Source organism: Anomaloglossus baeobatrachus, chromosome 1, assembly GCF_048569485.1.
Source record: "Anomaloglossus baeobatrachus isolate aAnoBae1 chromosome 1, aAnoBae1.hap1, whole genome shotgun sequence".
Taxonomy (NCBI): Eukaryota; Metazoa; Chordata; class Amphibia; order Anura; family Aromobatidae; genus Anomaloglossus; species Anomaloglossus baeobatrachus.
This window is the reverse complement of record NC_134353.1, coordinates 917,998,827-918,026,763: the sequence shown is the minus strand read 5'-3', so window position 1 is coordinate 918,026,763 and position 27,937 is coordinate 917,998,827. Positions and strand designations below refer to the sequence as shown.

Sequence of the window (27,937 nt, the reverse complement as noted above, 5' to 3'; positions counted from 1 at the left end):
GCGTCCTGTGTGTATATATGTTATAGAGAGAGAGGTGGCGTCCTGTGTGTACATATGTTATAGAGAGAGAGAGGTGGCGTCCTGTGTGTGTATATATGTTATAGAGAGAGAGGTGGCGTCCTGTGTGTATATATGTTATAGAGAGAGAGGTGGCGTCCTGTGTGTATATATGTTATAGAGAGAGAGGTGGCGTCCTGTGTGTACATATGTTATAGAGAGAGAGAGGTGGCGTCCTGTGTGTATATATGTTATAGAGAGAGAGGTGGCGTCCTGTGTGTACATATGTTATAGAGAGAGAGGTGGCGTCCTGTGTGTACATATGTTATAGAGAGAGAGAGGTGGCGTCCTGTGTGTACATATGTTATAGAGAGAGAGGTGGCGTCCTGTGTGTGCATATGTTATAGAGAGAGAGAGAGGTGGCGTCCTGTGTGTACATATGTTATAGAGAGAGAGAGAGGTGGCGTCCTGTGTGTACATATGTTATAGAGAGAGAGGTGGCGTCCTGTGTGTACATATGTTATAGAGAGAGAGAGGTGGCGTCCTGTGTGTACATATGTTATAGAGAGAGAGGTGGCGTCCTGTGTGTATATATGTTATAGAGAGAGAGGTGGCGTCCTGTGTGTGTATATATGTTATATAGAGAGAGGTGGCGTCCTGTGTGTATATATGTTATATAGAGAGAGGTGGCGTCCTGTGTGTACATATGTTATAGAGAGAGAGGTGGCGTCCTGTGTGTACATATGTTATAGAGAGAGAGGTGGCGTCCTGTGTGTATATATGTTATAGAGAGAGAGGTGGCGTCCTGTGTGTATATATGTTATAGAGAGAGAGGTGGCGTCCTGTGTGTATATATGTTATAGAGAGAGAGAGGTGGCGTCCTGTGTGTATATATGTTATAGAGAGAGAGGTGGCGTCCTGTGTGTATATATGTTATAGAGAGAGAGGTGGCGTCCTGTGTGTATATATGTTATAGAGAGAGAGGTGGCGTCCTGTGTGTATATATGTTATAGAGAGAGAGGTGGCGTCCTGTGTGTATATATGTTATAGAGAGAGAGGCGGCGTCCTGTGTGTACATATGTTATAGAGAGAGAGGTGGCGTCCTGTGTGTATATATGTTATAGAGAGAGAGGTGGCGTCCTGTGTGTATATGTTATATAGAGAGAGGTGGCGTCCTGTGTGTACATATGTTATAGAGAGAGAGGCGGCGTCCTGTGTGTGTATATGTTATATAGAGAGAGGTGGCGTCCTGTGTGTATATATGTTATAGAGAGAGAGGTGGCGTCCTGTGTGTGTATATATGTTATATAGAGAGAGGTGGCGTCCTGTGTGTATATATGTTATATAGAGAGAGGTGGCGTCCTGTGTGTATATATGTTATATAGAGAGAGGTGGCGTCCTGTGTGTATATATGTTATAGAGAGAGAGGTGGCGTCCTGTGTGTGTATATATGTTATATAGAGAGAGGTGGCGTCCTGTGTGTATATATGTTATAGAGAGAGAGGTGGCGTCCTGTGTGTACATATGTTATAGAGAGAGAGGTGGCGTCCTGTGTGTACATATGTTATAGAGAGAGAGAGGTGGCGTCCTGTGTGTACATATGTTATAGAGAGAGAGAGGTGGCGTCCTGTGTGTATATATGTTATAGAGAGAGAGGTGGCGTCCTGTGTGTATATATGTTATAGAGAGAGAGGTGGCGTCCTGTGTGTATATATGTTATAGAGAGAGAGGTGGCGTCCTGTGTGTATATATGTTATATATAGAGAGAGAGAGAGGTGGCGTCCTGTGTGTATATATGTTATATATAGAGAGAGAGGTGGCGTCCTGTGTGTATATATGTTATAGAGAGAGAGGTGGCGTCCTGTGTGTATATATGTTATAGAGAGAGAGAGGTGGCGTCCTGTGTGTATATATGTTATAGAGAGAGAGGTGGCGTCCTGTGTGTATATATGTTATAGAGAGAGAGGTGGCGTCCTGTGTGTATATATGTTATATAGAGAGAGGTGGCGTCCTGTGTGTATATATGTTATAGAGAGAGAGGCGGCGTCCTGTGTGTACATATGTTATAGAGAGAGAGGTGGCGTCCTGTGTGTATATATGTTATAGAGAGAGAGGTGGCGTCCTGTGTGTATATGTTATATAGAGAGAGGTGGCGTCCTGTGTGTACATATGTTATAGAGAGAGAGGCGGCGTCCTGTGTGTGTATATGTTATATAGAGAGAGGTGGCGTCCTGTGTGTATATATGTTATAGAGAGAGAGGTGGCGTCCTGTGTGTGTATATATGTTATATAGAGAGAGGTGGCGTCCTGTGTGTATATATGTTATATAGAGAGAGGTGGCGTCCTGTGTGTACATATGTTATAGAGAGAGAGGTGGCGTCCTGTGTGTACATATGTTATAGAGAGAGAGGTGGCGTCCTGTGTGTATATATGTTATAGAGAGAGAGGTGGCGTCCTGTGTGTATATATGTTATAGAGAGAGAGGTGGCGTCCTGTGTGTATATATGTTATAGAGAGAGAGAGGTGGCGTCCTGTGTGTATATATGTTATAGAGAGAGAGGTGGCGTCCTGTGTGTATATATGTTATAGAGAGAGAGGTGGCGTCCTGTGTGTATATATGTTATATAGAGAGAGGTGGCGTCCTGTGTGTATATATGTTATAGAGAGAGAGGCGGCGTCCTGTGTGTACATATGTTATAGAGAGAGAGGTGGCGTCCTGTGTGTATATATGTTATAGAGAGAGAGGTGGCGTCCTGTGTGTATATGTTATATAGAGAGAGGTGGCGTCCTGTGTGTACATATGTTATAGAGAGAGAGGCGGCGTCCTGTGTGTGTATATGTTATATAGAGAGAGGTGGCGTCCTGTGTGTATATATGTTATAGAGAGAGAGGTGGCGTCCTGTGTGTGTATATATGTTATATAGAGAGAGGTGGCGTCCTGTGTGTATATATGTTATATAGAGAGAGGTGGCGTCCTGTGTGTATATATGTTATATAGAGAGAGGTGGCGTCCTGTGTGTATATATGTTATAGAGAGAGAGGTGGCGTCCTGTGTGTGTATATATGTTATATAGAGAGAGGTGGCGTCCTGTGTGTATATATGTTATATAGAGAGAGGTGGCGTCCTGTGTGTATATATGTTATATAGAGAGAGGTGGCGTCCTGTGTGTATATATGTTATATAGAGAGAGGTGGCGTCCTGTGTGTATATATGTTATATAGAGAGAGGTGGCGTCCTGTGTGTATATATGTTATATAGAGAGAGGTGGCGTCCTGTGTGTATATATGTTATATAGAGAGAGGTGGCGTCCTGTGTGTATATATGTTATATAGAGAGAGGTGGCGTCCTGTGTGTATATATGTTATATAGAGAGAGGTGGCGTCCTGTGTGTATATATGTTATATAGAGAGAGGTGGCGTCCTGTGTGTATATATGTTATATAGAGAGAGGTGGCGTCCTGTGTGTATATATGTTATATAGAGAGAGGTGGCGTCCTGTGTGTATATATGTTATATAGAGAGAGGTGGCGTCCTGTGTGTATATATGTTATATAGAGAGAGGTGGCGTCCTGTGTGTATATGTTATATAGAGAGGTGGCGTCCTGTGTGTATATGTTATATAGAGAGGTGGCGTCCTGTGTGTATATGTTATATAGAGAGGTGGCGTCCTGTGTGTATATGTTATATAGAGAGGTGGCGTCCTGTGTGTGTGTGTGTGTGTGTGTGTGTGTGTGTGTGTGTGTGTGTGTATATATTTCTCTCTCTATCTCTCTCCTCTCCCCCTCTCCATATATAATTATTATGCTTGTGTTATAGAGAAAGGCAATGTCCTGTGTATATCTGTTATACAGAGACGGCGTTGCGTGTGTGTATGTATCAGTGATATTAAGAGACGACGTCGTGTGTCTGTGCATATATCTGTTATATAGAGGCGGTGACCTGTTTGTATATATCTGTTTTATATAGAGAGGTGTGAGGCGTAGACCTGTGTGTGTGTGTATATGTAATAGATATATCTATCTGTTATATAGAGAGGGACGGCATCCTGTGTGTATTTACAGTATCTGTTAGGCTATGTGCGCACTGGAAAATGGAATTTTCTCAAGAAAATTCCGCAGGCAGTGAAAGATTACCGCACCTGCGGTAAAAAAACGAGGCAAACCGCACCTGAAAACCGCATGCGGTTTGATGAGGTTTTACCACGGTATCGCCGCGGTTTTGCCGTGTGCGGGTTGGTACATGTGCTTTATTGCATTCAATGCAATAAAGCACATTGAAAGAAAAAAAAAATAATTTCCTTCTGAGATAGATAAATAGACAGAAGAATAGATAGAGGACAGATCGCTGCATTTCTCCCGGTCGGTAGTGAGTTCACATTACCGGCCGTGGGAAATGACCTGTGGTTACCTCTGCTGTCTCGCTGCGAGGCTGCATTCAGCGCTGTGTGTCAGTCGCGGCTGGATCCAAGCATCGCAGGACGTGGATTACGTCGGAGCTTTGTTTCGGGAGGGGTTAATAAAAGGGTGAACGAGGCTTATTTGTGTTTTTATTTAAAATAAAGGATTTTTCGGTGTATATATACTTTTTTTTTTTTCACTTAACTGACGGGTTGATCATGTCAGCTGTCGCATAGACGCTGCCATGATCAAGCCTGGACTTGGTGGCGGTGATCTGCCGCCATTAATTCCTTGTATTACACTGACTGCCACTGCATCACGGCAGCAGGAAGAGCTGGGGACACTCCGGTACTGCCGCATAATGGACGCGACAGTCCCGGGGCAGCTGCGGCTGATATTCTCAGCTGCGGGAGGGGGGAGGGTGGCGGGGGACATTAACCCTGCCCCTCTCCCTCCCCAGCCTGAGAATACCGGGCCGCCGCTGTGTGCTTACCTCGGCTGGAAGGTAAAAATACGGCGGAGCCCACGTTTTTTGTTTTCTATATTTGCTTGCTATGTGTATTCTATATGTCTCTGTGTGTGATCTGTGTGTGTTTACTCTTCTCCGCTTCCTGTCATGATGACATCACTTCCCTGCAAACCGCAGGCAAGCGATGTACATTACCGCAGGTAAACCGCGAAATAACGCAGGGAACAACGCAGGAAAACGCAGTGAACCGCACAGAATTTGCTGCCTGCGTTATTCCATGCAGGATTTCACGATTACATTGGAGTGAATGGAGTGAAATCCCGCAGCGACTTGCGGAAAAGAAGTGACATGCAATTGTTTTTGCTGCGAGAATCCCGCAGCAAAACATGTAGCTGTCAAATTCCGCCTAGTGCGCACAGGATTTTTTTTTCCCCATAGGTTTTGCTGGTGAATCACTGCAGAGATGTTATGAACATTTTCTGCAGTGAAACATGCAGCAAAACCGCAGAAAATCCGCGGCAAAAAACGGTAAGTGCGCACAGGGCCTTGGAGACAGCATCGTGTGTGTGTGTGTGTGTGTGTGTGTGTGTGTGTAAAATATATATATATATATATATATGTGTATATATATATGTGTATATGTGCATCTTAATAAATTAGAATATCATCAAAGTTAATTTATTTCAGTAATTCAATACAAAAAGGGAAACGCATATATTAGAGATTACACGCAGTGATCTATTTCAAGTGTTTATTTCTGTTAATGTTGATGATTATGGCATACAGCCAATGATCACTCAAGTCATTATCTCAGAAAATTAGAATAATTACCACAAAATACCTGCAAAGGCTTCCTAAGCATTTAAAATGGTCTCTTAGTCTGGTTCAGTAGGCTAAACAATCATGGGGAAGACTGCTGACTTGACAGATGTCCAGAAGGCAGTCATTGATACACTCCACAAGGAGGGTAAACCACAAAAGGTCATTGCTAAAGAAGCTGGCTGTTCACAGTGATGTATCCAAGCATATTAATGGAAAGTTGAGTGGAAGGAAAAAGTGTGGTAAAAAAGGTGCACAAGCAACCGTGATAACCGCAGCCTTGATATGATTGTTAAGAAAAGACCATTCAAAAATTTGGGGGAGATTCACAAGGAGTGGACGCTGCTGGAGTCAGTGCTTCAAGAGCCACCACACACAGACGTATCGAGGACATTGGCTACAAGTGTCGCATTCCTTGTGTCAAGCCGCTCATGACCAATAGACAACACCAGAAGCGTCTTACCTGGGCCAAGAAGAAAAAGAATGGGACTGTTGCTCAGTGGTCCAAGGTGTTGTTTTCAGATTAAAGTAAATTTTCCCTTCACCATGACAACGCCACCGGAGAGAGAGATCCGCCCATCTTAGGACTGGAAACCCACTGAAATAAGAGCGGCATCTCTTTACCGCATCAGTTTCCTGTCCTAGGATGGGAGACCCAGAAGAGCTGTGGTGCTGCCACAATGAAGGCGGCGGATACTAGGGCTGCGTGGAGCTGGAGAATTGCAGGGCTCCATGGCCTCAGCCCTGGATACGTCCTCGAGGGGTTTCTCCCCGGTGAGGGCAAGAGACAGGGCAAGCACACCTGGCACAAGCGGCCTGGTTCGGCGGCTGTCCCTGTCAGAGCCGCCGCTTCTTCCCCGGATTTGCATCCCTGCCCGGCGGCTGTCCTAGCAGGTGGTACGTGCGGCAGCGATTTAAGGTAAGAGTACCTGTGCATAGTCCAGCGGTCCTGGTTCGGCACCCGGCGGCTGTCCGTGCCAGAGCTGCTGCTTCCTCCCCGGATTGTGTCCCTGCTCGGCAGCCGGTGGCTGTCCCAGCAAGTGGTACGTGCGGCAGCGGCTTCCTCCCGCTTCAGGTAGTCGGCCAGAGGTGACGTCAGAACTCAGCATCGCCTCTGCGCATACGCGATGGGCGGCAAGATGGTGCTGCCCACCGCTAATTGCCCCACAAGGATAAATGGCTGGACTCAGCCGGTCCCTGGTTGCTCTAGCCTGCTGATCATCTAGCTATGATGGAGGAATCACAGGAAGCATCCTGCGAGCTTGAAGAGAGCGAGCAGAGTGAGGATCACAAAAAGCAGTCACCGAAGTGGTCACAGCATCAAGGGAGCAGCGAAAGTCGTTCTGAGGGGGGGGAGAGGTCATCCTCCACAAAGGTCTACGCCCCGCAGGAGTCCCCAGAGGACCCCTCATTCACCTGAACCAGATAAGCCTAGGAGGAAATAAGCCAAGTCCAAGCATAAGGAATGTCCCTTGTGCAGAGCCTTGTTGCCTTCTGACTACCAGAAGAGGTTATGTGGGACTTGCTTTCAGAAGACTGTGGCGGAGGAGGCACCAGAGCTCGCTACCAGCCTGAAGGATGTCATCCGAGCGGACGTTCGAGAATCCCTTAAGGAGTTTGCTTTTCCAGCCGTCCCTGCCACCTCAGCCAGATCTGTCCTGCAGGAACGGGAGTCAGGAGAGAAATCTGCTTCTGATTCAGGTTCATCCTCTTCTTCTATATCAGCATCTGAGGAAGATGTGGGGGTTAAACAATGTTTTCCGACCACAGATGTCAATCATCTCCTTAAAGCAATCAGGTCCACAATGTTCCTAGTGGAGACAAGGGGACTGGAATCTATTGAAGACCAGATGTTCTGAGGCCTGGAACATAAGAGACGCCGTGTCTTTCCAGTTCACGACAAGGTGAAAAGACTGATTTAAAGACCAGTGGAACAAGCCTGATAGGAGAGCTTACCCTCCATTCCTGTTCCGGAAAAAGTATCCTTTCCAGGAGGAAGATTCCTGTCTGTGGGACCATTGTCCTAAAATTGATATAGCCGTGGCTAAGATAGCTAAATAATCCTCCCTCCCATTTGAAGACATGGAGTCCGTTGGACCGGAAAGCAGACACCTATCTTTGCTCAGCTTGAAAAAACATCCCGCGACAGCTCTCCGGCTGGCTGTAGCTGGTAACTGCGTAGTCCGATCCCCGATGGTCTGGCTCCAGCAACTGGAGGATCAGATTAAGGAAGAAGCCCTTCGTAATCAACTTCTTGCGGCTATCCCCAGAGCGAAAGGAGCAGCGTCCTTCCTGGCTGAACCGTCGGCAGATACTCTGAGGTTATCTGCTAAGTGGGCAGCTCTGTCAAACTCTGCAAGAAGGTCGCTGTGGTTGAAAGGGTGGCCAGGTGACTCAGTCAAAGTCAAAGTTTTGTGCCATGCCTTGCGAAGGGGAGTACCTTTTCGGTAAGCCACTCGATGACATCCTGGAAAAAGATGGTGACAAAAAGAAACGGTTTCCTACCTTTTTCCTCTATTCCCTTTTAGGCAGCTCAGCTGCCGAAGGAAACGGTTCTCCAGGAGAAAGCAACCCTCATCCCAGGAGGGGTGGAGAGACAGCAAGAAGAAGCGTTCAAGCTTCTCCTTCGGCTCTTCTACCGAGGGTAAGAAGCCGGCCCGGTGATGTCTCCATCCAGATACTAGGTTGTGAGAGATGGGTTGAAGCTGCAATTCTTCCCCCCCATGGGGTCATTACATCGCTCGGCAGGGCGGTAGAGAAGCAACTTGCTTTACAACAAGAGGTGGAAGGCCTACTCCAAAAATCCGTCCTCATGGAAATCCCCAAAGGAGAAAAGGGTTTCTGGTCAGAAAACCGGACGATTCTTTCAGGACAATTATAAATTTAAAACGCCTCAACCGTCATCTGGTGTATTAGAATTTCAAGATGGAGTCAGTGAAGTCGGCCATCAAGATGCTGTTTCCTGGGTGTTTTATGGCAGTGTTGCATCTAAAGGACGCGTATTATCATATTCCAATCCATGCTGCCCATCAAAAGTTCCTCCGAGTAGCCCTTCCTATGGGTGGGGTAGTCAGACACTTTCAATTCAGGGCCCTTCCCTTCGGCCTAGCAATGGCTCCAAGTGTGTTCACAAAGGTGGTGGCAGAGATGATGGCTCACATCCACGAGATCGAGATCCTTATTGTGCCATATTTAGACGACTTCCTAATTGTGGGGGCATCAAAGTAGTATTGCAGGTCACAGATTGGGTCAGTGATAACTATCCTAACGATTCTGGGTTGGCTTATAAACTTTGAAGTCAAGACTACAACCCTCCACCCACCAGTTATTCTTAGGCCTCATTCTGGACTCTTGTTCCCAACTCTGCCTCCTACTGGTTGTCCAGTCTCAGGACTCGGGTCTCTATGGTCATCTCACACCCAGTCCTCACACTCAGGGAGGCCATGTCTCTACTAGGAACCCTGGTGGCATGCATCCCGGCAGTTCCTTGGGCTCAGTTACATATACGCGTACTCCAGGGGGAGGTATTGCTGGAACAGAGGCTATTGCACGAGCATTTAGGCAAGAGCATTACTCTTTCTTCTCGGTTTCGCCTATGCCTCCGTTGGTGGCTGCAGACTCAGAATCTTTCGACTGGGATCCCTTGGTCACTGCGGTTTTCCAACGTCATCACTACAGACACTAGCGCATGGGGTTGGGGGCTCATTTAAGAGATCATGTGAGGCAAGGCCCCTGGACTCCACCAGAAGGTCGGAGCTCCTCAAATCTCAGGGAATTATGTGCGGTCGGGAAGGCTCTACACTCCCTCCTTGCACTCCTGGTGGGGAGCTACGTCAGGATTCTCTCCGACAACAGGGTGGCAGTATCCTACATCAACCACCAGGGGAGCACGAGGTCTCCCTCCCTTATGAGGGTGACGGAGCAAATCTTTTCCCTGGCACAAGTATATCTGTCTTCCCTCACGGCACTTCACATTCGGGGGGTGGACAATGTAAGGGCCAACTTCCTGAGCAGGAATCCTGTGCGTCAGGGGGAATGGTGCCTGCGCGAGGAGGTCTTCCGGCAGATAGTGCAGCTTTGGGGGTCTCCGACCATCGACCTTTTTGCCACCCGAGCCAACAGAAAGGTCAGTCGGTTCTGCTCCCTCAACCCGCAGGACAGGCCATGGGCAGTGTACGCCTTTCATATATCTTGGGGCTCCTGTCTCTCTTATGACTCATGATCAGATTCTGGACCTTGAAGAAGACGGATTTTACCGCTGAAACGCGTAGTCCTATCTGCGCTATTTTCCTGCGATAATGCTGTTCTGAATTGCTTGGACCATTATATTTTAATGAATTTATGAATAAAAAGAAGGAAAATTTTTTTAACAGCATCCTGGATTGCTCACGTTATTGCTGGACTCTGCCTTGTTGTTGTTCACATTTGTATGGATGGACTCCTACATCCTGATCCGGGCACAACTGAGTTAACCAGGTCGGCTGAGGATCCAGGTGATTCACAGGAGTGAGCTGGTCTACATTGTTGGATATATATATAATATATAATATATATATATATATATATATATATATATATATATATATATATATATATATATATATATATATATATATATATATATATATATATATATATATATATATATATATATATATATATATATATATATATATATTTATAATTTCTATATATTTCTAATGATCCAAGCCCATCCAGGTGTACAGTAATGCCTTTTATACACTAGATTTATTTAATGCCTTACTTTTACAGATGTGATGCTCACCTAGCTTTCATCTTGGTCCTGCCACTGTACTAGAAAGTCTCCCATATCTCGAGGACCTGCAGTGATGTAATGAAGAGGCGGGGCACTGTGCTGTTCTGGCCCACCCCTCTTCATTACATCACTGCAGGTCCTCCTGTTACGGGAAACTGTTTCTAGTGCAGAGGCAGGAGCAAAGTGAAAGCAATGGGAGCACTCAGCACAGAGACTGCGGGCTGTGCTGTGAAGGTATGCTGTGCTCTGGCCCAGACACTGCAGTGATCTGCACTTCCTCCGGGCCAGACATGACTGCAGCGGCACCCTGCTCCTGCCTAATAAACAGCGGACACACAGTCTCTGCAGCCACTGCAGGAAGCCGGTGGCTGGAGCACCCACGTGTGTCCGCTGTTTACATTAAACAGGTATTGATTTGCTGCTCCTCACACCCGCTTGTAGTCACTGACTGAAGAGAGCGGAGAGAGGTGGGCGGGGAGCAGCTAATGAATATTCCTTTACTTTAAACAGCAGGTACACGTGTTTTCTCCAGCTGCCGGCTTCCTGCAGCAGCAACCCTCCCTGCCTCCTGTGATCCCACTCCACAGCCGCTCCCTCCTCACAGCTCCCTACCCCGCTTTGACATTTGGACTATAAGACGCAAACCACACTTTCTTCCCGAATTTGGAGGGAAAAAAAGTGCGTCTTATAGTCCGAAAAATACGGTAGGTCTTTTCATAGATCTTAGGAAATTGTCATTCCTTCTTTCTGTCCAGCCCCTAGGAATCCTAAGGGTCACTTTACCCGCTGCGACATCACTAGCAATTGCTAGCGATGTCGAGCGCGATAGCACCTGCCCCCGTCGTACGGCCGATATGTGGTGATTGCTGCCGTGGTTATCGCTACGGCAGCGGCACACGCACATACCTGTTCAGCGACGTCAAGGGGGAGGTCCGTTCAGCGTCGCCGCGACGTCACTAAGCGGCTGGCCAATAGAAGCGGAGATGAGCGGGACGTAACATCCCGCCCACCTTCTTCCTTCCTTCCTTATTGCCGGTGGCCGCAGAAAAGGTGAGGTTGCTCGTTCCTGCGGTGTCACACATAGCGGTGTGCTGCCGCAGGAACAACGAAGAACATCGTACCTGCAGCTGCAACGATAATTGGGAATGGACCCCATGTCACCGATGAGCGATTTTTGAACGTTTTTGCAAGGATTCAAAATTGCTCATAGGTGTCACACACAACGGCGTCGCTAAAGCGGCCAGATGTCCGTCACAAATTCCGTGACCCCAACGACATCGCTCTAGCAATGTCGTAGCGTGTAAAGCGGCTTTAAGGAGGAACTATTACATGCATTGGATGTGTCTAGGGCCTTAAAGCAGTACATTGAGGTCACTAGGCCCTGGCAGAAAAGTCAGGCTCTGTTCCTGTGTTTTCAGGGTCCTAGGCAGGGGTGTTCAGCTTCCAAGGGTTCGATAGCTAGATGGGTCAGGGAGGCGATTAAGGCAGCTTATGTAGCCCAGAATAGACCCATCCCGCAAGGTATCACGGCTCACTCTACCAGAGCGGTGGCGACTTCCTGGGCCAAGAGCAGATGTGCCCTTGGATATCATGTGTAAGACGGCTGTCTATTCTTCTCCTACGAACTTTATTTCAGCAGTACAGTTTAGACCTTTCGGCCACGGTGGATCTGACCTTTGGTAGAAGGGTGCTAGAGGCTGTGGTCTCTCCCTAAGGTTGTTGTCTTCAGAATTGCTCTGGTGGTGCTGTTGTGGTGAAGGGAAAAATCTTATTACTCACCGGTAATGATTTTTTTTTGGTGTAGGTGATGGTATATATTTGATTTATTGTGTTTCTGGTATTCCTCTCTGTGCTCTGTAACCAAACTGATGTGGTAGAGAGGCCGCCCTTTTATTTCAATGGGTTTCCTGTCCTAAGATGGGCGGACCTATATATCTGGTGGCGCTGTCGTGGCTTCTGGAAAAAATAATTACCGGTGTGTAATTTTAAGATTTTTCCATTTCATTTGGAAATCGCGGTCCCAGAGTCTGGAGGAAGAGTGGAAAGGCCACAATCCAAGCTGCTTGAGGTCTAGTGTGAAGTCTCCACAATCAGTGATGGTTTGGGGAGCCATGTCATCTACTGGTGTAGCTCCACTGTGTTTTATCAAGACCAAAGTCAGCGCAGCCGTCTACCAGGAAATTTTAGAACACTTCAGGATTTCCTCTTCTGACAAGCTTTATGGAGATAGAAATTTCATTTTCCAGGATGACTTGGCCCCTGTCCACACTGCCAAAAGTACCAATACCTGGTTTACTAACCACAGTATCACTGTGCTTGATTGGCCAGCAAACTCGCCTGACCTAAACCCTATAGAGAATCTGAGACACCAGAACCAACAATGCAGATGAGGTGAAGGCTGCTATCAAAGCAACCTGGGCTTCCATAACACCTCAGCAGTGCCACAGGCTCATCGCCTCCATGCCACGCCGCATTGATGCAGTAATTCATGCAAAAGGAGCCCGACCAAGTATTGAGGCATTTACTGTACAGACTTTTCAGTAGGCTCCAGCATTTGAGTGTCAATAATTTTTTCATTTGGTCTGTTAAAGGCTGTAAAAGACTTGAGATTGGGGCATAGATTCACCTTTCATCAGGAGATCGACCCTAAACCTCCTGCCAGAGCTACAGTGGATGGTTTAGATCAAAGCATATTCTTGTGTGTGAGTAGTGCAGTCCAGTCACAGTCCTGACCAAAATCCCATTGAGAGTCGGTGCCAAGGCTTGAGAATTACTGTTCAGATGTCTCCATCCAATCTCGCTGAGCGAGAGCTGGTGTGCAAAGAAGAATGGGCAAAAATGTCAGCTTCTAGATGAGATGTGGAAGGCCAGAAGAGACATCCCCCAAAAGACTGGCAGCAGTAACTGCAGCAAAAGGTGGTCCCACAGAGTATTGACTCAGAGGGGGGCGGAATATAAATGCACGTCTTCCATTTCTCAATAATGGCACTTAGCGGTGATGGAGGCAGATCTGACTTGTATAAAAGTTGGTGTCTAAAACGTCGCTGTGTATAAAGTCACTGAGCTCCCCTGTACAACTTCCCTACCACCCCCAATGATTATATCTGAAGGTGACATTGCTGTGTGCTGGATTTTATGCCTCTGCTTGGAATGGTTATTACTGAGACACCTCAATTGATTTGGGGAGGGGTCCTCATACTTTTATCCATATGGTGTATGTGTTCCCATATCTGTTATACGTTGAGGTCACTGCAGTGCCATTATTTAGGTGTTGGGTGGTCCTCGTGTGTCGGTGGATTTTCCTGAGTACCTTCCATAGATTCTGATGTGGAGCAGCACATGGTCTACATGCCCGGTGAGTCTTCTACCAAGCTACTGTTATTTCCTGGGTCACAGTTCTGTGATTTCTCACATTACGGCAGCGGATGTGCAGATGCACGTGCTGGGTTATCCCTCTATGGACAGTTGAATGTCAGATTAAAGGGTTTTCATGAGCTTTGTGCTTTAATTTCTCACCAGATCACTGCTTGCTGTCAGTAAGCTCTTGTTCTAATTCTAGGCTACAAACGCCTCCTGTCTTGGTCCTGTTCAGAGCTGAGGACTAGACACTATTCAGGCTTTATCAATGCAGGTATCCTACACTGCGGACTTCACAGCGGTTGTATCATCAGAGAGCCTTATTCATGCTGCTCTAAGGGGTACTTTGCACGCTGCGACATCGCTAGCGTTTCCAAGCGCGATAGTCCCCGCCCCCGTCGCAGCTGCGATATCTTGTGATAGCTGGCGTAGCGAACATTATCGCTTCGGCAGCTTCACATGCACTTACGTGTCCTGCAACGTCGCTCTGGCCGGCGATCCGCCTCCTTCCTAAGGGGGCGGGTCGTGCGGCGTCATGGCGACGTCACACGGCAGGCGGCCAATAGAAGATGAGCGGGACGTAAAAATCCTGCCCACCTCCTTCCTTCCTCATTGCAGGCAGGATGCAGGTAAGGAGATGTTCCTGGCTCCTGCGGCTTCATACACAGCGATGTGTGCTGCTGAAGGAACGAGGAACAACATCGTACCTGTCGCTGCAGCGACATTATGAAAATGACCGACACTACACAGATCACCGATTTTCGATGCTTTTGCGATCGTTTATCGGTGCTTCTAGGCTTTACACGTTGCGACGTCGTTACCGGTGCCGGATGTGCGTCACTTTCGATTTGACCCGACAAGATTGCAGTAGCGATGTCGCAACGTGCAAAGTACCCCTAAGTTCACATGTCCTGTAGTCATGCATTATAACAAATCCATTGGGAAACTGATTTCTGCTGGATCCATTTTTTAACATGGGCGTCTATGGACAACGTATCCGTTCACTGATTACTATTTAGCCATTCGTTGTACTTGCATTTGGAACGGATCCATTGTTTTCTTAATGCATCTGTTACAAATGGATGATAAATAATCCGGTAACGGATCTGTTGTCCATAGACTCCACATGTTAAACCCGGATACAGACGGCATCTGTTATTTTACAGCGGACCAAAAAAAGTTGTTTGCTGAACTTTTTTGCAAATTGATCTGTAATGGATCCATGATAACGGATGACTATAGAACATGTGAACTCGGCCTAAAGAAGCTGCTGAAGAAAAAAGGATCCACAGGATTCGGCGAGTGGAAGCTAATGCCAGTGCGACATGGCATTGTATTGTGTGGCCACCAATTGATTGCCATCTTAATGAGGCAGAATGAGGACTGCTGCCCTGGATCACAAAGATTGCACCACGCAGGTGTCTCCCCTTTTAGGATGTCTATATACCCTAATATTGCAAATGGATAGAGGTTGCCTTAAGATTCCTCAATCTCTGTCCTTTCAAGGTTTTTATTCTACAATTCTAGCAAATGATTATTATGATGTATATTTTTTTATTTATGTATTTATTTTTTTATTAATAATTAATAAGATATATTTTTTTTCATTGGTCAAATGATTATGATGTATATTTTTATTTACTTTTTTATGATATATATAGATATATATATATATATATATATATATATATATATATATATATATATATATATATATATATATCTATATATATCATAAAAAAGTAAATAAAAATATACATCATAATCATTTGACCAATGAAAAAAAATATATCTTATTAATTATTAATAAAAAAATAAATACATAAATAAAAAAATATACATCATAATCATTTGACCAATGAAAACAAAAGATATATTTTTTTTCATTGGTCAAATGATTATGATGTATATTTTTATTTACTTTATGATATACTATATTAGATATATATATATATATATATATATATATATATATATATATCTAATATAGTATATCATAAAGTAAATAAAAATATACATCATAATCATTTGACCAATGAAAAAAAATATATCTTTTGTTTTCATTGGTCAAATGATTATGATGTATATTTTTATTTTAATAATAATTATAATTATATATATATATATATATATATATATATATATATATATATATATATATATACCGTATTTTTCGGACCATAAGACGCACTTTTTTTCCCCCCAAATGTTGGGGGAAAGTGGGGGGTGCGTCTTATGGTCTGACTGTAGGGCTGCGGCCGGCAATGTGGGTGCTGCGGTGGAGCGGGCCATCGGGGGCACGAGCAGGCTGTAGCAGCGCCTGCCGTGACCACGTGGGCCCGCTCATTACATATGCACGCCCATCCTCCCGCCCATCATCTCCCAGCGAAACCGGCGCTGACAGGTGGGCGGGATGATGAGCGGGGGGTGAGCGCATAATTAACAGCCGGACGTGATCACCCCTGGCAACTACAGCCTGGAGTGATCATGTGCGGCTGTATTCACTACCCCCGTGCATCATTATCAGCGCGGGGTGCAGTGAATCAGTACACTCACCCGTCAGAGCCGTCCCCCTGCAGCATCGCGCGATGTCTTCCTGTCTGTGCCGGTCAACTGATCTGGACACTAGCGGCGCGCACAGCGATGACGTCATCGCTGTGCGCGCCGCTAGTGTCCATCAGCTCAGCTGACCGGCACAGACAGGAAGACATCGATTCGCGATGCTGCAGACACAGGTGACGACTCCACACAGCGGCGCTGCAGCTGAGACAGAGATCGGTGCTTCAGGGAGTGAGGAAAGGTAAGTATAAACGTTTATTTTTTTTTTCTGTGCCACAGGCCATATACCAGGATAGGGGTATATCATGAGCAGGATGGATGGGGGCATTTCATGAGCAGGACGGATGGGGGCATATCATGAGCAGGACGGATGGGGGTATATCATGAGCAGGACGGATGGGGGTATATCATGAGCAGGATGGATGGGGGGTATATCATGAGCAGGATGGATGGGGGGTATATCATGAGCAGGATGGATGGGGGGTATATCATGAGCAGGACGGATGGGGGGTATATCATGAGCAGGACGGATGGAGGGTATATCATGAGCAGGACGGATGGAGGGTATATCATGAGCAGGATGGATGGGGGGTAATTATGAGCAGGACGGATGGGGGTATATCATGAGCAGGATGGATGGGGGGTATATCATGAGCAGGATGGATGGGGGGTATATCATGAGCAGGATGGATGGGGGGGGTAATTATGAGCAGGATGGATGGGGGTATATCATGAGCAGGATGGATGGGGGGTATATTATGAGCAGGATGGATGGAGGGTATATCATGAGCAGGATGGATGGAGGGTATATCATGAGCAGGATGGATGGGGGGGGGTAATTATGAGCAGGATGGATGGGGGTATATTATGAGCAGGATAGATGGGGGTATATTATGAGCAGGACATAACAGTGTCAGCAGCAGATCCTCGCCCCATAACAGTGTGTCATGACCATATTTTTTGGTTAAAATTTTATTTTCCAATTTTCCTCCTCTAAAACCAGGGTGCGTCTTATGGTCAGGTGCGTCTTATAGTCCGAAAAATACGGTATATAATATAATTTTTTTTTCATTGGTCTTTTCAGCTTTTAACCCTTATAAAGGGTGTCTGTAAACATGAATAAGCAGTCCCATCTGCAGGAATAGATTTAATATATAGTTTTAAGAAAAGATGGAGTATTTTAATAATTTAATCCTCTATTCTACTACCTGGGATTTTGGTCAGGTGGGCGGTGCGATCACTGGCTGGCGTCTTTCTATGTAGAAGTGTGCATACAGATGTTGCGGTCAGTCACTGATTGCAAAGCCCTCTGGACCAAGATCCCAGAGAGATCAGAGGATAATTTATTAAAATACTGCATTTACTCTGCTCCATATCATGGTTCCTGCAGATGGGACTGCGTTTTCATGGTGACAAGTTCCCTTAAATGTAAATTAGAATTTTTCTGTTCACTGATATCAAGCAGATGAATGTTTTTGCAAACTATGCATCATTACATGGTGCAAACTTTTGCTTACATTGGTAAATTTTGCATTGTTTTTGTATGAGCCAAACAAGCAACTGGTTGGCTCATATATAAAAAGGCAAAACAAAAAGTCAAAATCAAAAAGATGACCACATTCGCACCAAAGCGAAAAAAAAAGCAAACAAAATGAACATACCTTACAGCAAGAAAATAGTGATAGTGCATAATTAACATAGGGGCACTTAGTTAATGCTAGTTTAATCAAAAAAGCATAAAAGCCATCCCACCGTGACAAGGTGTACCCAGCCGGGACGGTCCTAACCTGGCTCTAATATTGAAACTTTTCCATTTGTCAGCCAATGTCCATGTGAATAAAGGCAGAGCAGGAAAGGTGCCCAGACTAAGACACTTGCCCATGGGAAGATCTGCATATGAAATACTTGGCTCATCTACTCACCTGCGGGGCGGTCCGATACGTTCTCGTCCGATGGGCGTCCCTGGTCTCGGTCCCAACGTCTCCTCTCTGCTTGCGACCGCCGTTCTGCTTCATGTGATTGATGCGGCGTCCTATGTCATTCACACTGTGGCCTATGTTGCGCACTTCTCTCTGCCATGCAGAAGTCACAGCAAAGTATTGTAGTGTGACCTTTTCCCGCGCCTGCGCATTACAATACTTTGCTCTGTCCTCAGCAAGGCACAGTAAACGGAGGACACTGCGTGTATGACGTAGCATTCACACCAAGAAGGAAGGAGGACGGCGATTGCAAGGATGGAGGAAGCACCGGGTAAAGATTAGCGACGCCCATCGGACCAGACCGGACCGCCCCACAGATGACTAGATGTGAGGTTCCCTTTGAAGGCTTTTTCCAGTCTACGAAAAAATGTAGATCATGTTGACTGATGGCCATAGAGAGGGTCTCATATCCCCCCATACTACCCTGGCAGGACTGCTGCTGGTCGCACATGCGCCCTGGCCTTTCTCTATTGTGGTGATGATTATAGTTCAGTTTGGGTTACAGACTGCTCCTGTAAACTCCTGTCCATGGTCAGAGAAGAAGGGGACATAGGTCCCTCGTTCTTGTAATAAATAGGGGTCCCAGCAGCGGGGCCTACACCAATCTAGTGAAAAGGTGATGATTTTTGTAGGCTTGAATACTATCGGGAAACTTGAACCAACCAGTTGTATGACCGGCTGACTTTGGGTGCATTTGGGCAGTCAGACTTCTATGGGACTGCGCCGGCCTTGTAAGTCTCCCTCTTACCGATATGTTTTTTTTTTTGTTTTTTTTGTCTGATTTTACATTTGTGACCAAATAATTGTGACCTCCTCTGTGGTGTGCCATATTATAGGCATGTTTACCTCTAGCACTATGACTGCCGTTACTGATTTATTTTTTTTTTTTTTGCTCTTCAGTCCTGAGTATGACAGATACAAGGTTTCTTGTTTCTGATTTCTGCTACTGTTTTAATTACACAGGACTCTGTAGAGAAGGAAACTACAGATCAGCTCCTAAGACCAAGAGCCCGAAAGCTAATGCTGCTAATCCAGAGAGCGCACAATCCAACCCTGCTGCGAGGATGGAGTTACCAGGCTGGGGGCAAAATCAGAGTGAGCCACAGGTAACATCCGCTATTAAGCGTGCTAAGATTATATATAGATAGATATAATCAGTATGGACCAAAAGTTTGGACGCACCTTCTCATTCAAAGAGTTTTCTTTATTTTCAGGACTTTGAAAATTGTAGATTCACATTGAAGGCATCAAAACTATGAATTAACACATGTGGAATGAAATACTTAAAGTGTGAAACAATTGAAAATATGTCTTTATATTCTAGGATCTTCACAGTGGCCACCTTTTGCTTTGATTACTGCTTTGCACACTCTTGGCATTCTCTTGAGCTTCAAGAGGTAGTCACCAGAAATGGTTTTCCAACAGTCTTGAAGGAGTTCCCAGAGATGCTTAGCACTTGTTGGCCCTTTTGCCTTCACTCTGCGGCCCAGCTCACCCGAAACAATCTCGATTGGGTTCTGGTCTGGTGACTATGTAGACCAAGTCATCTGGCGTAGCACCCCATCACTCTCCTTCTTAGTCAAATAGCCCTTACACAGCCTGGAGGTGTGTTTGGGGTCATTTTCCTGTTGAACAATAAATGATGGTCCAACTAAACGCAAACCGGATGGAATAGCATGCCGCTGCAAGATGCTGTGGTAGCCATGCTGGTTCTGTATGCCTTCAATTTTGAATAAATCCCCAATAGTGTCACCAGCAAAGCACCCCCACACCCTCACACCTCCTCCTCCATGCTTCAAGGTGGGAACCAGCCATAGAGTCCATCCGTTCACCTTTTCTGCGTCGCACAAAGATACGGTGGTTGGATCCAAAGATCTCAAATTTGGACTCATCAGACCAAAGCACAGATTTCCACTGGTCTAATGTTCATTCGTTGTGTTCTTTAGCTCAAACAAATCTCTTCGGCTTGTTGCGTGTCATTAGCAGTGATTTCCTAGCAGCTATTTTACCATGAAGGCCTGCTGCACAAAGTCTCCTCTTAACAGTTGTTCTAGAGATGTGTCTGTTGCTAGAACTCTGTGTGGCATTGACCTGGTCTCTAACCTGCGATTTCTGAGGCTGGTGACTCGGATAAACTTATTCTCCGCAGCAGAGGTGACTCTTGGTCTTCCTTTCCTGGGGCGGTCCTCATGTGAGCCAGTTTCTTTGTAGCGTTTGATGGTTTTTGCCACTGCACTTGGGGACGCTTTCAAAGTTTTCCCAATTTTTCGGACTGACTGACCTTCATTTCTTTAAAGTAATGATGGCCACTCGTTTTTCTTTACTTAGCTGCTTTTTTCTTGCCATAATACAAATTCTAACAGTCTATTCAGTAGGACTATCAGCTGTGTATCCACCAGACGTCTGCACAACACAACTGATGGTCCCAACCCCATTTATAAGGCCGGAGTCACACTTGTGAGAGACTCGCATCACATCACCCGGCACGGCTGCACACTCTCCGGACAGGAGTGTCTCAGCTGCATAGAAATACATACAGCCAATCCGCTCCTGTCAGGAGAGTGGCCGTGCCGGGTGATGTGATACGAGACTCTCACGAGTCTCTCGCAAGTGTGACTCCGGCCTAAGGCGGGAAATCCCACTTATTAATCCTGACAGGGCAGACCTGTGAAGTGAAGACCTTTTCCGGTGACTACCTCTTGAAGCTCATCAAGAGAATGCAAAGAGCGTGCAAAGCAGTAATCAAAGCAAAAGGTGGCTACTTTGAAGAACCTAGAATATAAGATATATTTTTCCAGCACCCATGACGGCACCACGAGAGAGGGGATCCGCCCTTCAAGGACAGGAAACCTCCAGAATAAAAAGGGGCGGCACCTCTCCCCGCATCAGTTGGTTTCCTGTCCTTGAACAGGGAGCCTCCAGGGATCCACTGGATCAAAGAAGGTCCTGATGGGCCGAAGATTCAAGTCCGGCGCCCGGCCGGCCGACTCTGGCAGCGGCACGGGTCCTGCTGCGGTCGGCCGAGGTGCTGTGGAGTTGCCGCAGCGGACCCATGGGGGTCAGGATTGCGTGCGGCGCGCCCGATAGGAGCGCCAGGAGCCTGCGGGGACCAGGTAAGATCCGGTCGGCCGCAGGGCTCTCCCGACGCAGCATACCCATGGGGGTCCTGTCTGCGCGCGGGCTCCTTCCCTCCCTACTCCCGTCCCCCCCCCCCCCCCCCCCCTCTCCTTACCACGTCGCACCGGCACCAGGGGCTGGGATAAGGGTGGCTGCTGCTGCGCTCCCTGCGGGGCGTCCTCATGGCGGCAGATGCTATGACGCTTCCGGGTGACGGAGCGCCATGTTGTGTGTGGCGGCGGGGATGTCCGGGCGGTGCGCATGCGCAGCGCGCCCTTTCCTATTGGACGCGCGGATGGGTCGTCATCTACCGGAAATAGGGGGCGGAGTTGCCAAGGTTTTTTTGAAATATCAGAGCGGCAATCTTCTCTATGGTGCCTGTGCTCGGTTACCATGGCTGACAAGCAGTCAGCTGCGTCTCCTTCGCCTCCCTCCTCCCCATAGCCTCCATCTGATCATGATACTGCTTCCCTGAAGCGGCAGCAGAGAGGTGGCAAGGATGACGGTGTCACCGGCTCGGGTGTCAAACGTGGGATGACTGATGACCGGTCCTCCAAGCGGAAGGACCCTGACTCTCCTGACAGAAAAAGGCCCTCTAAAGGAGGGAAGTCAGATGATGTCCCTGCTGACCCGGATCGCAGTAAACCTAAGAAGTGTTTATCTAAATCCAGACATAAGGAATGTGCCTTGTGCTGTAAAGAACTATCTGGTTCCTGGACTAAGAGGCTGTGCAAAGGCTGCATTCAGCAGACTTTGTCGGAGGAACAGCCGGGATTTGCCTCCGATCTCCGGTCAATCATACAGGAAGAGGTCAGGGACTCCCTCCGATCCCTGTCTGGGGCGCAGAGTGCTGGGGGTTCTAGGCCCCCTTCGCCTACCCACGAGGACTCTGATAGGTCTGATGGGGAATGTGATTCCTCTGGCTCTACTTCCTGCTCCTCTTCAGATAGCGACTCAGGGGGTCGCCAGTGCTTCCCAATCGAAAATATGAAGAAGTTGGTTAAGGCGGTGCGGACCACTATGGGCATCCCGGATGAGAAACCTGAAAAATCTATCCAGGATAGGATGTTCGGGGGCATGGAGCAGAAAAAACGACTCTCCTTCCCGGTGGGGGATAAAGTACAGGCCTTAATTGCCCGGGAATGGAAGATACCTGATAAGAAGCATTCCCTTCCAGGCGCCTTTTAAGAGAAAATATCTGTTTGAGGAGGCCTCCTGCTCCACATGGGATAAGGAGCCAAAATTGGATGTGGCTGTCGCTAAGGCGTCCAAAAAGTTTGCCTTGCCATTGGACATGGGCTCCTTTGAAACACCCGTTGGATAAGAAAGCTGATCACTTCCTTAAGAATACCTGGGAAGCTTCTGCCGGAGGACTGAGACCTGCCATTGCGGCTACATGTACGGCTAGATCCCTGACTATATGGATAGACGAACTGGAAGACCAGTTTCGATCACGAGCACCTAAGGAGAAGATTGCTTCCTCCCTCTCCAAATTGCGGGGGGCGGCGGCCTTCCTTGCGGACGCCTCGGCGGACTCCACTAAGTTGGTTGCAAAGTCAGCGTCCCTCTCCAATGCGGCTAGAAGAGCTCTCTGGCTGAAATGCTGGCCGGGGGATCTGCAAACTAAGTCTAAACTTTGCAATATCCCTTGTCAAGGTGAATATCTGTTCGGGCCGGTCCTGGATGACATCCTGGAAAAAGCTAGCGACAAGAAAGGCGGCTTTCCCTTTCAGTCGTTTCCTTCTTCACGGCGGTCCTTTCGGAGAAAGCCAGTTCGCCGCCCCACCCGGCCACTGGATCAGAATGCCTGGTCCAATAGAAAGAATCCGGGAAAGGGGTTAATGTTCAAGGGCCCCTCAAAAGATCGGCATAAGTTGTCCAAGTGACTCGCTTTCCCAGGTCGGAGGGAGGCTCTCTCGGTTCCTTCCGGCTTGGGAAAGGATTTTGTCCAGTGCATGGATCCTGGGCCTCATACGCTCAGGCCTCCGGCTCCCCTTCCATCACCCTCCTCCTCCCCGATTCCTTGTTACCCCTCTGCGTCGTTCTCCTGCTGAACAGCTGGCTTTGGAAGCAGAGGTCCGTCACCTCCTCTTCAAGGGGGGTTCTAATGGAAGTTCCCCCACAGGAACAAGGAGAAGGATTCTACTCCACCCTCTTTCTGGTGGGGAAGCCCGACGGTTCCTGTCGCACCATCATCAACCTGAAAGCCCTCAACCGGTTCCTTCAAATAGACAGCTTCAAGATGGAGTCCGTGCGGTCCATCGTGAAATATCTGTATCCCCATTGTCACATGGCTGTCATAGACTTGCGCGATGCATATTATCATGTCCCAATCCACTCTCTTCCAATGCTTCCTCAGAATAGCCCATCACATGGGCGGTCGGGTCTGCCACTTTCAATACAAAGCCCTCCCCTTCGGTCTGGCCATCGCCCCGAGAATTTTTACGAAGATAATAGCAGAAATGTCGGCATATCTGCGTCAGAGAGAGGTCCTTCTGATTCCTTATCTGGACGACTTCTTGATTGTGGGCGCCTCAGCTCGCCATTGTGCGGCCCTTCTACGGCAGGTGCAAGCTTCCCTGCGGGAGTTGGGCTGGTTGATCAACGAGGAGAAGTCCAGATTAATCCCATCCAAGGTTCAGCTGTTTCTGGGACTCACTTGGGACTCCAACACTCAACTATGTCGTTTGCCTCCTTCCAAAGTGGAAGCCCTCCAGACCCAGATAGACCGGACTCTGCGGCACCAGCGAATGTCTCTCCGGGGTGCGATGTCCCTCCTGGGCTCCCTGACTGCGGCCATTCCGGCTGTCCGATGGGCTCAGGCACACACCAGGGTCCTGCAGTGGAATATCTTGCAGCATCAGACCGCTCACGGAGATCATCTGGACAGACTCCTCATTCTCGACCATCGCACATTGCAGTCCCTCTATTGGTGGCTAGATCCGGTCCACTTGGGCAGAGGGGTGCCTTGGATGGCGCCAGAGCCCGTGGTGGTAACCACCGACGCCAGTCTCTACAGTTGGGGTGCACACTTGGACACTCAGTTCATTCAGGGACGATGGTCTGGAGGAGAAGCTCAAAGTTCCTCGAATACAAGGGAATTGCTGGCGGTGGAAAAGGCGTTAGGTCGTTTCCTGCCGTTATTGCGGGGTCGCCATGTGAAAGTTCTGTCGGACAACCAAGCGACAGTAGCGTATCTCAACCACCGGGGGGTACTCACTCCAGGCACCTCATGTCCATCACAAGCAGGATCATGTCTCGGGCAGATGCTCATCTGGGCTCCCTGTTGGCAGTGCACATCCGAGGGAAGGAGAACATTTTGGCGGACTTTCTCAGTCGCACCCAGTTTCACCAAGGCGAATGGTCTCTAAATCAGTCCGTTTTCGACAGGATAACGGAAATGTGGGGGGTTCCCGAGAGACCTCAACCCGAACCAACAGGAAGGTTCCCCGATTCTGTTCCCTGGATCCGAGGGATCATCCCCACTTGGTGGACGCCCTATTACTCAGATGGGACTTCCGCCTCGCATATGCCTTCCCTCCGATCATCCTCCTCCCTGCAGTGCTCAGGAAGATACGGGAGGATCAAGCAGCCGTGATTCTCATAGCACCCTTTTGGCCAAAGAGACCTTTGGTTTTATTGGCTGACGCATCTGTCCATCACCAATCCGTGGGTTCTCCCGGACCTACCGGATCTCCTATCCCAGGGTCCAGCCTTCCACCCGCAGAACACCAGGTTACACCTGACGGCGTGGCGCTTGAGCGGTCACTGTTAGGCAACAAGGGGTTTTCTCCGGGTCTGATCTCCACCTTGATGCAGTGTCGAAAGCCTGTCACTGCTCGTATTTATGGGTGCATTTGGGCCAAATTCCTGGCCTCTACGGGTGCGGATCCTACTAAGCCACCCTCTGTCCCGGTTGTCCTAGAATTCCTCCAGAGGGGTTCGGGAACTGGGTCTGTCGGTTAGTACCCTAAAGGTGCAAATCTCCGCACTGAGTGCCTTGTATAACCATGCCCTGGCCGGAGATCCCTGGGTGTCTAGGTTCGTTAGATCCTGTACTAGGTCTAGGCCTCGGGGCAACATGCCACTGCCGTCCTGGGACCTTAACTTGGTCCTTTCAGCTTTAACTCGGCCCCCGTTTGAGCCCTTAGATTCTATCTCACTCAAGCATCTGTCCCTCAAAACGATTCTCCTGGTCGCACTCACTTCCGCCCGTAGGGTTAGTGACCTTTAGGCCTTATCCATTTCTCCTCCGTATACCCAGTTTTTTGATGACCGAGTGGTTTTAAGAACTGACCCTGCCTATTTGCCGAAGGTGCATTCCCACTTCCATAGATCACAAGAAATAGTGCTCCCCTCTTTTTATGCCAACCCTTCTACTCCGGAGGAGATGGGATGGCACTGCCTGGATGTTAGGTGTTGACTTCAACGGTATCTGTTGGTCACCTCAGAGGGGAGGAGGGATAAGTCTCTGTTTGTAGTCTTCCAGGGTTGTAGGAAGGGGCTTAAGGCTTCTAAATCCACCTTGGCCAGGTGGATCAGGGATGCCATCTCTGTTGCTTACACGGCCGGGGGTGAAGCCGTACCTCCTGGTCTGAAGGCGCACTCCACACGAGCGATGGCATCTTCCTGGGCGGAGAGGTCAGAGGTCTCCATCGAGCAAATATGTAAGGCGGCAACCTGGTCTTCTCCGTCCACCTTTTTTAATCACTATCACCTTGATTTGTCGTTCACCGACATCACCTTTGGGAGACGGGTTCTGCAAACTGTTGTCCCTCCCTAGGTCTTCATCTCTGTAATTCTCTCGTGGTGCCGTCATGGGAGCTGGAAAAATACGTAATTACTTACCGGTAATGTGTTTTTTCTGAACCCATGACTGCACCCTTACATTCCCTCCCTGCACTTAGGTGTTTCTAGTTTTCTTCCTTTTTCGCTCCTCTTCACTGGGCGGTTATGGTGGCGGGAAATGTTTTAACGATGTTCCTTGTTTCGGAGGTCCTGTCATGCTCGGTAATCAACTGATGCGGGGAGAGGTGCCGCCCCTTTTTATTCTGGAGGTTTCCTGTCCTTGAAGGGCGGATCCCCTCTCTCGTGGTGCCGTCTCGTGGTTCATGCCACATGTGTTAATTCATAGTTTTGATGCCTTCAATGTGAATCTACAATTTTCAGTCATGAAAATAAAGAAAACTACAAACTTTGTGTGTGTGTATTTTTACACCTGAATTGTGCCACAATATGAAAGCTGATGGACGGGGTCTTGCAGAGACATGATTAATCATTCTACAGTCACAAGTATTTAAAAGACTTTTTACAACTTTGATAACCCAGTCCTAGAATATGCAAAAAAAAAAAAAAAGTTTACAGAGCCAGGACACCACAGCTGCATACAATGTGTAGTGACCTTTCTCATTTTCTGCAGCTCTGCTCCCATTCATTTGATTGGGACTCGTAATTTTTCGATTCTTTATGCCGTTTACTTCTGGCCACCCTGGAACCTGCAAACAGCTAGTCAGTGAGGATGCTGGGTGTCTCCCACATTTGATATTGGTGATCCATCCTAAGCATTGGGGTATTACAAATCTAATCCTGCTCCACTGATTGTTGCATTGGATGGTGAGCAGGGCTGGTGACCAAGTCTACAGATATCTGCTGGCTGTTGTGCATGTGCTGTGTATCAGGTATCTGTACTATTCTTCTACAGCGGGCAATACACTCACCCTTTTTCAGCAGTTGCCCATTTAGTGACTTAAGGCGGCCGCTCTGGTTCCTGCACACTGCTGCATACTATGGGAGCTTTGGCAGAGAGGGACAGAAGAGTGGACCGCAGTAGAAGAGGTGGTATCCCTGGTACGGCAGAATGATCCACTCACTCCCAGCATAGTGTGGTATTCAGCGGGGTTCAATCCAGGTGTCCCTTCCTTTGAAAATCCTAAATCTGTGTATGTACCCTAAGGTACTCCACAGTGTGATTACTTATCTTGCCCCCCTTACTTGACAGGTATTGCCAGAATTATGCCTCCCTTTGAAGTCAGTCAGTGCCTCCTCCACCCAGATGTTCTTTTGAGGATGTAAACGTGTTGTGGAAGTGATCATTGACCGTAGAAGGCACACCAAATTTACACTGTTATACAAGCTGTACAATGTGTAACGCTGCCACCAGCTTCCTCACATTGTCCTGTACCCCTCCCCCGGTGAGGAGGCTGGCACACGTACCCTTCCGGCCACTCTGCGGTGACTGTTCCATCCCCAGTCCCTGCCGCCGGCTCCCAGGGCCTGCGCAGTTCCCTGGGAGCACACTTAAATCACATGTATCTATTCTTAAAGGCCCAGCATGCCCTAACCTGGAAGGATAACTAGGTATTTAAGGCACTCTCCACTTATGGGAGGTGCCTGAGCAATGTGATCTAATCCTAGAGACACCTTGCTAGTTGTTCATGTACGTTACGAATGTGCTGCTGCTGTTACT

The 27,937-nt window shown here is 47.8% G+C and overlaps 1 protein-coding gene across 1 annotated transcript in view; it reads left to right on the top strand.

Annotated features, from left to right (window-relative positions):
- The window catches only part of KIAA1328 (KIAA1328 ortholog), a 249,927-nt gene that overhangs the window by 7,070 nt on the left and 214,920 nt on the right, over positions 1-27,937 (top strand). Inside the window, exons 2-3 of the mRNA XM_075327734.1 lie at positions 13,779-13,814; positions 19,318-19,460. Of these exons, the coding sequence (XP_075183849.1) occupies positions 13,779-13,814; positions 19,318-19,460 (179 nt within the window). The remainder of the gene's footprint in view (positions 1-13,778; positions 13,815-19,317; positions 19,461-27,937) is intronic.